Below are 15,545 nucleotides of genomic sequence, written 5' to 3'. Positions count from 1 at the left end.
TCACCAAGAAGGACAAGGGCAGCAGGCGCATGGCATCACCATCACCTCCAAGTTCTCCTGAAAGTCACACACTATCCTGACTTGGACATATACCGATCGTTCCTTCATCGTCGCTGGGTCAAAATCCTGGCACTCCCTCCCCAACAGCACTGTGGGAGCACCTTCACCACACGGACTGCAGCGGTTCAAGAAGTCGACCCATCACCACCTTCTCAAGGGCAACTAGGGATGGGCAGTAAACGCCGGCCTTGCCAGCGATGCCCACATCCTGAGAATTAATGTTTTAAAATCCTGAGCGGGACTGATTCATTCTCATAGATGCATCAGCACTTTGTTTTGTATATATGCATAGCATTTTTTGTTAAATACCCTGCCCCAATCTGGCTTTGGACTGGGCAAGCATAGGCAACCCTATCTTCACAATGAGAAAATGTAATGCCCGCAAACAGCAAGGCACCATCAGCTTTAATGTTCCTTCCTTGTGGATCCACCATCTGCTGACACACCACTCATTAGAAGTTAATAACTGTAATTACAACACTGGGATTGCTAGACCTTGAATGGAAGCCAGGTTAGAAATGCTGTCGTAAGTCTACTTGTCATTTCACAACTGGCTGAGTGACGAAAACCTGGCGCTAGACTAAAATCTCATCTGGCTGTTATGACTGTTGTCTTTAGGTATCAGGCCTCAAGAGGCTATTTACAATTTTCTGGATGCCCCTTACACAATGGTAGCACTCTCTCTCTCACCTCTGACTCAGAAGGTCGTGGGTTCAAGCCCCACTCCAGAGATTTGAGCACGTAATCTAGGCTAACACTTCTGTGCAATACTGAGAGAGTGCTTTTGGATGAGACATTGAACAGAGGCCACATTTTTCCTTTCAGGTGGATGTGAATGATCCCAAGGCACTATTCACAAGGAGAGTTCTCCCGGTGTCATGGCCAACATTCATCCTTCAACCAACACCGCTAAAACAGATTATCTGGTCATTGATCTCATTCGTGGGACCTTGGGGTGCGTAAATTAGCTGCCGGGTTTCCCTACATAACAACAGGGACTGCATTTCAAAAGTACTTCATTGGCTGTGAAGCGCTTTGGAACGTGAAAGGCACTATATAAATGCAAGGTTTTTTTTTTCTTTCTAGGTCCCCAACGTTAAGTCTCTGAGACCATCCTCTTCTTCCTCACTGGTTGCATTTCATGTTTGTCCCTCCTTTCTAATTGTTTATATAGCACCAAACCATTTTTGCCCAATTCAATTTTCTCTCAAATCATAGAATCATAAGGACATATCGGGAACGGTAGCGTAGTGGTTATGTTACCGGGCTAGTAATCCAGTCAGTCTGGGGACATAAGTTCAAATCCCACCACGGCAGCTGGGGAATTTAAATTCAGTTAATAAATAAATTTGGAATAAAAAGCTAGTATTAGTAATGGTGACCATGTAACTACTGGATTGTCGTAAAAACCCATCTGGTTCATTAATGCCCTTTAGGGAAGGAAATCTGCCGTCCTTACCCAGTCTGGCCGATATGTGACTCCAGACACACAGCAATGTGGTTGACTCTGAAATGGCCTAGCAAGCCACTCAGTTAAAGGGCAATTAGGGATGGGCAATCAATGCTGGCCTTGCCAGCGATGCCCACATCCCATAAAGGATAAGAAATAGGAGCAGGAGTTGGCCATACGGCCCCTCGAGCCTGCTCCGCCATTCAATAAGATCATGGCTGATCTTTGACCTCATCTCCACTTTCCTGCTTGATTCCCCTAGAGTCCAAAAATCTATCGATCTCAGCCTTGAATATACTCAATGATTCAGCGTTCACAGCCGTTTGGTGTACAGAATTCCAAAGATTCACAAGCCTCTGAGTGAAGAAATTCCTCCTCATCTCAATCTTACAATGGCCTAACCCTTATCCTGAGACTATGCCCCCCTAGTTCTAGACTCTCCAGCCAGGGGAAACAACCTCTCAGCATCGACCCTGTCAATCCCCCTCAGAATCTTACATGTTTCAACGAGATCACCTCTCATTCTTCTAAACTCCAGAGAGTATAGGCCCAAGAATAGAATAGTACAGCACAGAAGGAGGCCATGCGGCCTATCGAGTCTGTGCCGGCTCTTTCGAAGAGCAATCCAGTTAGTCCCGTTCTTTCCCCATATCCCTGCAATCTTTTCTCCTTCAAGTATTTATCCAATTCCCTTTGGAAGGCTACTATTGAACCTGTTTCCACCACCCTATCAGGCAGTGCAGTCCAAATCCTAACCACTCGTTGCGTAAAAAAGTTTTCCCTCATGTTGCCTCTGGTTCTTTGGCCAATCACCTTAAATCTGTGCCCGCTTGTTATTGACCCTTCAGCCATTGGAAACAGTTTCGCTTTATTTACTCTATATCTAAATCCTTCATGATTTTAAGCACCTCTACCAAGTCTCCTCTTAGCATTCTCTGCTCCAAGGAGAACAACCCCAGCTTTCCCAGTCTATCCACATAAATGTACTCCTCCCTGGCACCATTCTAGTAAATCAGATTGATTTAATTTTATATTTTATTAAATTTTATATGCGTCACTGCTCACAGGTGAACACTGCTCTACCAGAATCCTATCTGTAACCTAAAACGCAGATTGGGTGACTGCTTTGCGGAACACCTCCGTTCAGTTTGTAAGGGTGACCCCAAGCTTCTGGTCGCCTGTCATTTTAATTCACCGCTCCATTCCCACTCCGACCTCACTGTACTCGGGCTCTTGCATTGTTCCATGGAAGCTCACTGTAAACTCGAGGAACAGCACCTCACCTTCCGGTTAGGCACTTTACAGCCTTCCGGACTCAATATCGAGTTCAACAATTTCATATCATAACCTCGGCCCCCATTACATTTTTATATATATTTTTTATCCACACCTTTGTTTTGTGCCCTTCCCCCTTTTTTTTTCTCTCCCACGTGGCAGCTGTCTCTCATTCTGCCAGCGCATTTCACACCTAATCTAGAGCCGTCTTTTGTCTCCACTAGTCCTATCACCATCTCGTCTGGTTTTGAATACCTCTTAATGTCTCTTCACTTCTCTTTTGTTTCATCCCCATTTCCCAGCCCCCAAACTGGCCTTTTAATCTGTTTCATTTCCTGTGTTTTTTCAGTCCTGATGAAGGGTTTCGACCCGACACGTTGTCTCTGTTTCTCTCTCCACGGATGTTGCCTGGCCTGCTGAGTTTTTCCAGCATTTTCTGTTGTTATTCCTGTCTGTAACCTGTTGATCTGCATCGCAGTGATCACTGCCTGTGTTATTAGTGATTTATATCTCTGTTTCATACCCATAGCCAACAACGGACATGTCAAACTCTGCAAAGGAGGGCGCTGTGGATGATTTGGTTGGGTGGAAATGCCGGGAAGACATCATGGAGACTAAGCTCATGACGCGGTGCCGCGGTATTGTCGTACGCCTCGGCATGTGAGATAAACTGGAGCCCAGTCTCGGTCTATTCTTTGCAACGAGTGAGCCTCTCCGGGGGAAGCTTCTCCTCCGCCCCGAGTCCGTTTCTGAAATGGAGAAAGCAAAGAGCCATACATAAGAATTGAGCGCAGTTTTCAATAGTATGCACCCATCAAACTCACTTAAATTAACCGCTTTAAATTCATTTTAACAAGCGACCTATATACAGGAAACTCTCTTTTAACTGGCACCTAAATATCCGGGAATCTCTCTTATCCAGCAAAATTCAGGAGTAGGTTCAGGTAAGTTTTACTATATATTAGTGGCCGTGTAACCGGGGTTCCTGGATCTGTGGCCGTGTAACCGGGGTTCCTGCACCTGTGGCCGTGCAACAGGGACTCCTGGATCTGTGGCCGTGCAACAGGGACTCCTGGATCTGTGGCCGTGTAACCGGGGCTCCTGCACCTGTGGCCGTGTACGGGGCTCTCGTACCTTGGTAAGTGTACCTCTCTGTAATCCGGAATTTTTGATGAACCGGCACCACGCCAGTCCCGTCGGTGCCGGATAAAAAAGAGTTTCCTGTACATGAATTAATAAGCACTTACCAAGTTAGCTATTACTGATAACTAACTAGTGAAGAATAAGCCGCTGTTTTTCCTTTAAATCAATAGAGATTCATTTTTATTTTTCACACATTTATACGATTGAGGAATCTATAATATGCCTTTTCACTTTCTGTTTAAGATGAATACATTTCATGACATTTGACAAAAAAGTGGAATAAAATACTGAAGAATCTCGCTGTGAAAATTGCTGCTAACATTCAGGTGGTGAAGAAATCTTCAGACATTTGAACAAGTGTTAAAAAATGATCCATTCTGCTGAAAAGATGATTTGCAGAGCTCCGGATTTGGAGGCACCTGTTCTCAAACAGCCTTTATTTTGATCTGCAACAGGGGTTTTAACCTTAATTTTGTTCTTTATTTGCATAGTGCAAATGTTGGCTGGTTTAGTTCAAGGAGGAAGAACAGTCGAACAAGCAGAGCGGAAAAAATAAAGTGCAACAAAATGAATTCAGGAGCACTTTGTGCATAAGGGAATGAATTCTATTGGCCAAGATATATGTTTGTACAAGCTACTGGTTGCTGGCATGAATTCTAATTATGCAACGTACATCATTTTTGTTTAATAATAATTTACTTTATTGGGATAGTTCAGGGAAGTTCCCCCTTTACGTTTTGTACTTTCACCTCCTATTCTTCATCTGCTTGGCCTAGCGCCAAAGGCCAGGAGACACATGTTCCCAGATTAACACAAAATCACACAGTCTCCATCCGCACCTCCCACTCCACACGGCTCAAGGCAGGGATCTGAGCAGAAGAGGATTCGAACCTCCATCCATGATTGGTCTACGGCAATGATCGTCAGGTGCCCTGACCTCAACAGCACTCCAAAAATGGGATTAAAGAGGAGAGAGGACGAGGGGAGCAGGTTGGCAACTTCTCACAAAGCAGTCCAAAAATTGAAAAAAAGAAAACAGTAACAAATATATTTACAATCTGTATTCATCCTTTGTGCAATAAACACTTCAAAGGTTAGGTAACCCAAGCTTAAACTACCCACGTATGACAAAGGCATAATGTAGACATTCAGATTTAATCTGTTAAATTGAAATACATTATCCTAATACACCAACTCCAAAAAGCTGCTAGCCTCCGTTATTAATGCCTGTCTGAAGTAATATGCACACTCTTAATCCCAACATTTTCCTCTTCATAGCTAGTGGCTCGGTTGAGTTATATTCATGCCTCTGACATAAACTAAGCATTACACAGTTAAGCTCAGTGAGCTTATTCAGTCCAAAAACTAAGATTCAAACCCCCACTCGAAGACTTGAGCACATAATCTAGGCTGACACTTCAATGCAGGAAACTAAGGGAGTGCTGTGTTGTCAGAGCTGCCATGAGGCGTTAATAAAAGGAATGGTTTGTCTTTTCAAGTGGATGTAACAGATCACGGGACGGAATTTCGCCTTGCCACCCGGGTGGAAGACTGGCATTGGGGATCGGTTGCCCGCTATAGAGGACCGCCGTGTTTTCACTTCCATGGCCTCCTTCTGTGCTGTAAACCCCTGTGGTTCTGTGATCAATGAGTTCAAAATTTTTATCTAGTGGTAGCTGGCATTCCGTTCGCGACATCTGAGGGAGGGCACTCAGACACAACGGGGGAGATTTTCTTGGGTCTGTGCCCAGGTGCACTGGATAGTCTAGACGTAGCGAATACCAGGAGGTTGGGTGGGTCAGAGCCCACACATGTAACCAATCCCACCCGACTTTCCTCTGTCTAAATGAATGGAAGGAAAATGAGGGAGAGCTCCTTCACACTTGCGCTCAGACCCTCCTGATATTCCGATATGTGCTGTGCCCAGGTGATCCAGTGGACCCGGCCACAGACATAAGAGAATCTCTCCTGAAGCTTATCAACTAAACTCGGCTTAGCAGCACCTTTTCCCTCAGCACTTCCTACTGAAGTCTATGGACTCATTCCCACATTACAACAGTGACTACACGCCCCAAAAAAGTACTTCATTGGCTGTAAAGTGCTTTGAGATGTCCGGTGGTCGTGAAAGGCGCTATAGAAATGCAAGTCTTTTTCTCTTTTCTACCTCGCTCACTCAGGCACACTTAACAGCGCAGAATGACACAAATCATATAGGAGCGCCATAGAAAGGTCACAAATCCACTGCCAAGAATTGTCATTTGTAATCATTTACTGTGAAAATGAATGCGAAATATAGCGAACCAAAGAGCATATTTAAATCATGGATTCACAGCACAAAAGGCGGCCATTTGGCCCATTACACCGGTAGTGTCAGCTATGGAACTGGAGCTATTTAACACTATTTCCCTACATTTTCCCCATATCCTGTAACACTCTTCCTTTTCAAATATTTATGCAATTCCCTCATAAATGATAATGGCCCAGAAATTCGGTTCTCCACGGGTGAGCACGCACGGGGTATGCGCGGGAAACCGGCACTTCCGATCCTCTGAACGAAGAGGTTCAGAGGTCGAACGCGCGCGCAGGGGAGGCTGCGCGTGCGCTTTGAACTTAGTTTTTTTTTGCAGGTTTTCCCGGGAGGGTAAGCCTGCAGTATTTAGAAATGTAAAAAGCAGGCGTAAGGCCTGCTTTTTACAAGGTATGTGGTCAATTAATTAAAATTAAAACATTTTTTCCACAGGTTTATTATTTTTAAATACTTTAAAGCAAGGTAAGTTTATTTTTAGCCCCGTTAGAATATAAAATTATTTTTTTCAAAAATTTAAATTATTGTTTAAAATAGTTATTTAATGTAATTTATAGTTTATTTAAAAAGTGTGATTTAAAAAAAAAAAATTATTTGAAGGTTTACTGCTATTTTGGGGCCGTAGTATTCATAAGTTTTGACAGGTCTTCCTGTCAATCTTATGAATGGGCTTTTCCCTGCTCCGATTGGCTGCCCATGGCTCACGTGATCCCAGGGGAAGCATCGAACTAACTGCGCCCCTGGGACACGCAAGCACAGCGCGCCGGCAGCTGGGCCAGGCCCCGGAGCGGAATTTCACGGGGGCCCACAGCTCAACTGCCGGCGCGTAAGGCAGGTCGGGGGCTTACACACGTGGGAAGCCCCCGACCCGAATTTCTGGGCCATTATGGTCTCTGCCTCAGTAAAACATTCTATGCTATTGTAACCCTCAGCGTGAAAAGATTGCTTCCAACCTCTCCCTTGTTCTTCCATTGATAATCTTCAAGCTACGACTGAAAGGTGCCAGAGAAAAAGCAGGGAATTATAGACCGGTAAGCCTGACATCGGTAGTGGGGAAAATGCTAGAGTCCATTATAAAAGATGTAATAGCAGAGCACTTGGAAAGCAGTGACAGGATCGGACAAAGTCAACATGGATTTACAAAAGGTAAATCATGCTTGACTAATCTACTGGAATTTTTTGAGGATGTAACTGGTAAAATAGGTAAGGGAGAACCAGTGGATGTGGCGTATTTGGACTTTCAGAAGGCTTTCGATAAGGTCCCGCATAAGAGATTAGCGTGCAAAATTAAGGCACATGGGATTGGGGGCAAGGTATTGACTTGGATAGAGAACTGGTTGGCGGACAGAAAGCAAAGAGTTGGAATAAACGGGTAATTTTCCGAGTGGCAGGCAGTGACTAGTGGGGTACCGCAAGGATCGGTCCTAGGACCCCAGCTGTTCACAATATATATTAATGATCTGGACGAGGGAATTGGATGTAATATCTCCAAATTTGCAGATGACACAAAGCTGGGTGGGAGGGTATGCTGCGAGGAGGATGTCATGAAACTCCAGTACGATTTGGACAGGTTAGGTGATTGGGCAGAAACATGGCAAATGCACTATAATGTGGATAAATGTGAGGTTATCCACTTTGGTGGCAAAAACAGGAAGCCACATTATTATTTGAATGGCAATAGATTGGGAGAAGGGGAAGTGCAACGAGACCTGGGTGTTCTTGTGCACCAGTCGCTGAAGGTAAGCATGCAGGTGCAGCAGGCAGTTAAGTAGGCAAATGGTATGTTGGCCTTCGTAGCGAGAGGGTTCGAGTACAGGAACAAGGATGTCTTGCTACAGTTGTACAGGGCCTTGGTGAGACCGCAGCTTGAGTATTGTGTGCAGTTTTGGTCGCCTTATCTGAGGAAGGACGTTCTTGCCATGGAAGGAGTTCAGCGAAGATTCACCAGGCTGATACCTGGGATGGCAGGAATGATGTATGAGGAGAGATTGTGTCGATTGGGCTTATACTCACTGGAGTTTAGAAGATTGAGAGGGGATCTCATCGAAACCTATAAAATTCTGTCAGGCCTGGACAGACTAGATGCAGGAAGGATGTTCCCGATGGGCGGGGAGTCCAGAACCAGGGGTCACAGTCTAAGGATAAGGGGTAAGCCATTTAGGACTGAAATGAGGAGGTATTTCTTCACCCAGAGAGTGGTGAACCTGTGGAATTCTCTGCCACAGAGGGCGGTGAAGGCCAGTTCATTAAATATATTCAAGAAGGAGTTGGATATATTTCTTAAGGCTAAAGTGATCAAGGGATATGGGGAGAAAGCAGGGACAGGGTACTGAATTTGGATGATCAGCCATGATCTCATTGAATGGCGGAGCAGGCTCGAAGGGCCGAATGGCCGCCTCGTGCTCCTATCTTCTATGTTTCTATGTTTCTATGAATGCCTACATTGCTCTGTTTCAATTTTATTTTGGAACAGAATTCCATTGCAGCCTAATTCAAAGTCGTTTTCTGCTAAAAAAAAATTAATTATCCAAAAATAGAAAATTAAGTAACGTAATCAGGTGTCAGCCGTGGTTCAGTGGGCAGCTCTGTCACTTCTGAGTCAGAGGGTTGTGGGTTCAAATCCCACTCCAGGAACTTGAGCACATAATCCAGGCTGGCACTTCAGTGCAGTGCTGAGGGAGTGCTGTACTGTCAGAGGGGCTGTCTTTCAGATGAGATGCTAAACCGAGGCCCCGTCTGCCCTCTTGGGGCAGATGCAAAAGATCCCACGGCCGCTATTCAAAGAAGAGCAGGGGAGTTCTCCCAGTGTCCCAGCCAACACTTATCCCTCAACCAACACCTAAAACAAATGATCTGGTCATTTTTCTCATTGCTGGTTGTGGGAGCTTGCTGTGCGCAAATTGGCTGCCGCATTTCCCAGATTACAACAGTGACTCCCCTTCAAACGTATTTCATTGGCTGTAAAGCACTTTGGGACGTCCTGAGGTCATGAAAGGTGCGATAAAATGTAAGTCATATGAGGAAAGGTTGAGCAGGTTGGGTCTATACTCATTGGAGATTAGAAGAATGAGAGGTGATCTTATTGAAACGTATAAGATTCTGAGGGGGCTTGACAGGATAGATGCTGAGAGGATGTTTCCCCTCGTGGGGGAATCTAGAACTAGGGGGCATAGTTTCAGAACAAGGGGTCGCTCTTTTAAAACGGAGATGAGGAGGAATTTCTTCTCTCAGAGGGTTATGAATCTCTACCCCAGAGAGCTGTGGAGACTGGGTCATTGAATATATTTAAGGTGGAGATAGACAGATTTTTGAACAATAAGGGAGTCGAGGGTTATGGGGAGCGGGCAGGGAAGTGGAGTTGAGGCCAAGATCAGATCAGCCATGATCTCATTGAATGGTGGAGCAGGCTCGAGGGGCCGAATGGCCTACTCCTGCTCCTATTTCTTATGTTCTTATGTAAGTCTTTTTTTCTTTAGAACAGCAAATCGGGATCTTAGTGGCAAAAAAAAATTGCATTATTTGATCATTTGAATTAAGTGACTGAATCATGAGGAGCAGACGTGAAAGGGTTAAAATTAAAGGTGAACAATGCTGGCCAATAGGTAAATGATACATCCTCTTTTTTTAAACAAGTAGATAACCTTTGTTAGCGGTAAAGCTCACCCGAATGTTTTTTTATTCCCACATGCAACACTTTCTGTCAGCATACATCCTAACGCTACAAAATGTAGTCAGGTTCTGAGTGCAAAGTACAAACAAAATAACTAATAAACATGTATGCAGAAATATAGTGCTGTTCAGGTACCAATTTAGAAGGTCCCACCAATCCTCACAACACTCGGAGGGCTCCAACTCCTGTCATTCTTACCCTCCGTGTCCTTACCGTTGGAATCACGCCGACGCCAGGACAGATCGGTTTGATGTTTACCAGATGAGTCGCTCATTTGGGTCTTTCCAACTCCACAATTCAGTGGCTCTCCAAGGCGCAAGAACTGTCTGTGAATTGTAAATCAGAAAGCAGTAGAGTCATAGAATGATACAGCAAAGAAGGAGGCCATTCAGCCCATCATGCCTGTGCTGGCTCTTTGGTAGAGCTATCCAATTAATCCCACTCCTCCGCTCTTTCCCCATAGCCCTGTAAAGTTTTTCCCTTCAAATATTTATCCAATTATCATAAAGTGGAAAACGCATACAAATCGCCCCACTGACTAATATTTATATTATTGAGGCTGAATCTCTTTTTGAGACAGGCTTTCTGGTAAGTTTCGCAAAATTTAATCGTTTTCTGACAAATTTCATGAAAAATAAAAATGCCACATTCTTCTGAAGAGATGCCGAGGCCTCAGCTGTTGGGCACAACAGTTTGGGTGGACCTTAACGATCCCATTGGGATTGGAAGATAAGCAGGAAGTTGTCCCAGGTTCTGGGCCAACATTACTCCCTCAACCAACACCACCTAAACAGATTAACTGATCATTTATCTCATTCCTATTTGTGGGATATTGCTGCGCACAAAATGACTACACTATTTTCTTGCATTTCAGTCTCTGTGGCCGTGATTTCACCAGCCGTGGTGAGTCTGGTGCAGCCAGAGCAGACAGCGGCCTCAAACTCCGCACCTGTCTCCATCCCGCCTCCTCCACATGATTTTGCTCTGACTGGGCTTGTGAAGCCCGCCCTGTGAGGTTCCCGGCCAATTAAAAGGAAGCAGGTCTGATGATGTCATCTGATGATGCGTCATCAGCCGGTTTCCTTAAAGGGGCCATGTCCACGTTGATTTTCACAGTTGTGCTGTCAGTGCTCTGACGCATTGAGGTGATGCAAACACTGACAATCACTGCACAGAGGTGCACGGCTGCACCCAGGCTCTCCCATGACTCCCTCCATATGCTTATGGAGGGAGTCACAGCACGCAGGGAGGTCCTCTTCCCTTCCGATGGGTGGTAGACACCTCCCCAGGACACCAACGCAGCCTGGTTGCACATTGCACTGGAGGACACAAGCAGGGATGTCGTCAGGAGGACCAGGCTGCAGTGGAGCAAACCTTTCAATGATCTCAGTAGATCACAAAACGTTACTGCAAAGCCACATTCAACCTCATCCTGCTATGCCACTCATCATATCCCCATCACTCTGCCTTCCCTACCCTATTCCTGCACATCCTTACTCACACCAACTTATCTTGCACCTCCATCCATTCCTCTCTGTCTACATTAACACTTCCCCATCTCACTAGCCACCCCTCACACTCACCCTCATCCTAATGCAATCATACCAACTAAACAACCACTTGGGTGGTTTAGCCAATGGTCATCTGAAGTTTGTGGTAATGTGTTGTCAAACATTGAAATCTTTATTTTGAACACTTTGCGTTCTTGGACAGATTTGTGTGCACCTTTGGAAGTGGCTTAGTGAGTTGCAGTGAATGGTGAGACATAATGTTCCCCCCCCCACCCCCTCCCTCGCAATGGTGATGAGTGAGAAAGGAATGGCTTGGGCATTGTAGGGATGCTTTATGGTGCTGGTGTGGGGTGGTGCCAATCTGGTGCATCATGTGGCAGCCAGGGTGTACAGTGTTAAGTGAAGCAAATCTGGACATGGTGAGGCCATCGCTGGCGTCCCGGGCAGCAATGTGCACGGGTGATGATGCCCTGTGTCCAGTGCAGCATCAGGTAATTGCGGAGAAGGTTGGTGTTGTTGTTGGTGTGCCTGGCGATGCTAGTGTTGGGGCTGATTGTGGTGGGACTCTGAGGACCAAGGTGAGATTTTTTCAAGGGCACCGATGCTGATGGAATAGATGGCAGGTGAGGTTGAGATGGCAGAAGTAATCTGTCAATGTTGAGAGAAGTTGTTCCAAGGAGGTGACACTGGATAGAGAGATTACCCCAAACACTTCAAAAGTGCATAAAGCTCAAAAGTGGGTTCCAAATCATTAATGCTCCAGCTTCTGACATTGAAAAGTGACCAGCTGTAAAATGGTAGCTTTTAGACCACTTTTGCAGCTGTCACCGAGTCAAAGAAATGGAGAGTTGTTCAGAACCTGACATACTTACCTGGCGTGAACCCCGAGCGACGGGAACCTCATGGGAAACGTTTTGTACCTGGGAAAATGGTGATTAAAGTGCTTTAAACACCCTCTTAACTATCTAAATTGAATGACCCACCGCTTAGTGCCGAGTCTGCAAAGCGCAGGGAAACTCACAAGGAGGCGGGTTTAGAGCGGGATAGTGCCCTGCTGTCAATCTTTATGATTGTGACAGCGGACCCGCCTCCAAACCCGCCCTCTGAGCGCCAGCAAAATTCAGCCCTGTGCTTCAAAGTAATTTGAGACATTCTGAGAGATGCGAGAAGTCTTTCTTTACTGCAGCTGTCAGAAATAGGAACCAACAGTATTTTTATCTTTTGGTGTCAAGCTCATTACTTCCATTATTAGGTATCGGTCTTGTTTGGGCAGAAGTTTATTGCCTTTGTTTTGTATGGCAATGTTGCCATTTCCATTCAGCAGTTCCTCTAATATAAAAATCAGATTTGTATAATGGAATAGGGCAGCTTTTACTCTTATTGCATTCAGGTGCAAAGGATCACTTGGGTGCAATGCATAGAGGAAAATTGAGCGGAGAGGATATTGGAGCCCACCTGATTCTTAATCTATTATTCTCTCATTTTTCTCTCATTATCAGGGAGAAACATAACTAGCAAGAGACATGGGCCAATTTCTAAAAACTATGTTTCAGTACCAAGGTTCCAATTTGCTGTACTAAACAAAGACTTGCATTTATATAGCACCTTTCACCACCTCAGGACTTCCCAAAGCACTTTAAGAACATAAGAAGTAGAAGCAGGAGTAGGCCATACGGCCCCTCGAGCCTGCTGCACCATTCAATGAGATCATGGCGGATCTTCGACCTCAACTCCACTGTTCTGCCTGATCCCCATATCCCTTGATTCCCTTGGAGTCCAAAACTCTATCGCTCTCAGTCTTGAATATATTCAAAGACTCAGCATCCACAGCCCTCTGGGGTAGAGAATTCCAAAGATTCATAACCCTCTGAGTGAAGAAATTCCTCCTCATCTCAGTCTTAAATGGCCGACCCCTTATCCTGAGACTATGCCCCCTAGTTCTAGACTCTCCAGCCAGGGGAAACAACCTCTCAGCATAGAAACATAGAAGATAGGAGCAGGAGTAGGCCATTCGGCCCCTAGAGCCTGCTCCATCATTTAATGAGATCATGGCTGATCATCCAAATTCAGTACCCTGTCCCTGCTTTCTCCCCATATCCCTTGATCCCTTTAGCCTTAAGAAATATACTTAACTCCTTCTTGATTATATTTAATGAATTTGCCTCAACTGCCTTCTGTGGTAGAGAATTCCACAGGTTCATCACTCTCTGGGTGAAGAAATTCGTCCTCATCTCTGGCCTAAGTGGCTTACCCCTTATCCTTAGTCTGTGACCCCTGGTTCTGGACTCCCCCCACCATCGAGAACATCCTTCCTGCATCTAGTCTGTCCAGTCCTGTCAGAATTTTATAAGTTTCAATGAGATCCCCTCTCATTCTTCTAAACTCCAGCGAGTACAAGCCCAATTGACCCAATCTCTCATACGTCATTCCTGCCATCCCAGGTATCAGTCTGGTGAATCTTCGCTGCACTCCCTCCATGGCAAGAACATCCTTCCTCAGATAAGGCGACCAAAACTGCACACAATACTCAAGGTGTGGTCTCACCAAGGCCCTGTACAACTGCAGCAAGACATCCTTGCTCCTGTACTCGAATCCTCTCGCTATAAAGGCCAACATTCCATTTGCCTTCTTAAGCGCCTGCTGCACCTGCATGCTTACCTTCAGTGACTGGTGCACAAGGACACCCAGGTCTCGTTGCACTTCCCCTTCTCCCAATCTATTGCCGTTCAGATAATAATCTGCCTTCCTGTTTTTGCCACCAAAGTGGATAACCTCGCATTTATCCACATTATACTGCATCTGCCATGCATCTGCCCAATCACCCAACCTGTCCAAATCATACTGGAGTTTCTCGGCATCCTCCTCACAGCACACACGCCCACCCAGCTTTGTGTCGTCTGCAAACTTGGAGATATTACATCTAGTTAACTCGTCTAGATCATTAATATATATTGTGAATAGCTGGGGTCCTAGCACCGATCCCTGCGGTACCCCACTAGTCACTGCCTGCCACTCGGAAAAAGAGCCGTTTATTCCAACTCTTTGCTTCCTGTCTGCCAACCAGTTCTCTATCCAAGTCAGTACCTTACCCCCAATCCCATGCGCTTTAACTTTGCACGCTAATCTCTTATGCGGGACCTTATCGAAAGCCTTCTGAAAGTCCAAATACACCACATCCACTGGTTCTCCCTTATCTATTCTACCAGTTACATCCTCAAAAAATTCCAGTAGATTAGTCAAGAACGATTTACCTTTTGTAAATCCATGTTGACTTTGTCTGATCCTGTCACTGTTTTCCAAGTGCTCTGCTATTACACCTTTTATAATGGACTCTAGCATTTTCCCCACTACCGATGTCAGGCTTACCGGTCTGTAATTCCCCGTTTTCTCTCTACCACCTTTTTTAAATAGTGGGGTAACATTAGCTACCCTCCAATCCATGGGAACTGTGCCAGAATCTATAGAATTTACCCTGTCTATCCCCCTCAGAATATTATACGTTTCAATGAAATCACCTCTCATTCTTCTAAACTCCAGAGAGTATAGGCCTAATCTACTCAATCTCTCCTTATAGTACAACCCTTTCATCCCAGGATCAATCTAGTGAACCTTCGTTGCACCACCTCTAAGGCAAGAATGTCCTTCCTCAGCTAAGGATCCAGGCAATGACGTACTTTTGAAGTGCAGTCACTGTTGTAATGTAGGAAATGCAGCAGCCAATTTGCACACAGCAAGCTCCCACAAACAGCAATGAGATGATGGCCAGATCTGTTTTTAGATGTTGGTTGAGGGATAAATATTGTCCAGGACTCACGGACAGGGAGGACACACACGAATATCAGAGCCCTGCTGATTTTTAAACTGTTATTCTCTCGCTATCAGCGAGAAACATAACCAGCAAGGGACATGGGACAGTTGCTCCACAATTGTGACTATCGCTGGAGCGAGATTGGAATTGACGTGGCTCTGGATGAGGGAGCCAGCATTGTACCAGAAGAGCGAGGTATTCACCTTGCACTCAACTGTGAAATTTATCACCAGTGGAAAGGGTGGACAGCTTTAAGTTCCTCGGAGTCCACATCACGGAAGACCTCTCCTGGTCCCTCAATACCTCCTCTCTGGTGAAGAAGG

The 15,545-nt window shown here is 45.3% G+C and overlaps 1 protein-coding gene across 2 annotated transcripts in view; it reads right to left on the bottom strand.

The window, feature by feature from the left end:
* The window catches only part of wdfy4 (WDFY family member 4), a 351,018-nt gene that overhangs the window by 270,432 nt on the left and 65,041 nt on the right, over positions 1–15,545 (bottom strand). For both annotated transcript variants that reach the window (XM_085970369.1, XM_085970368.1), the window contains 2 exons: positions 10,117–10,229; positions 3,309–3,534 (listed from right to left, as the gene is read on the bottom strand). In XM_085970369.1, the coding sequence (XP_085826495.1) occupies positions 3,309–3,534; positions 10,117–10,229 (339 nt within the window). The remainder of the gene's footprint in view (positions 1–3,308; positions 3,535–10,116; positions 10,230–15,545) is intronic.

The sequence above is a fragment of the Somniosus microcephalus genome, chromosome 29, assembly GCF_052327205.1.
Source record: "Somniosus microcephalus isolate GS21.2 chromosome 29, FLI_Smic_1.0, whole genome shotgun sequence".
Classification (NCBI taxonomy): domain Eukaryota; kingdom Metazoa; phylum Chordata; class Chondrichthyes; order Squaliformes; family Somniosidae; genus Somniosus; species Somniosus microcephalus.
This window is presented reverse-complemented; position numbering and strand designations above follow the sequence as displayed.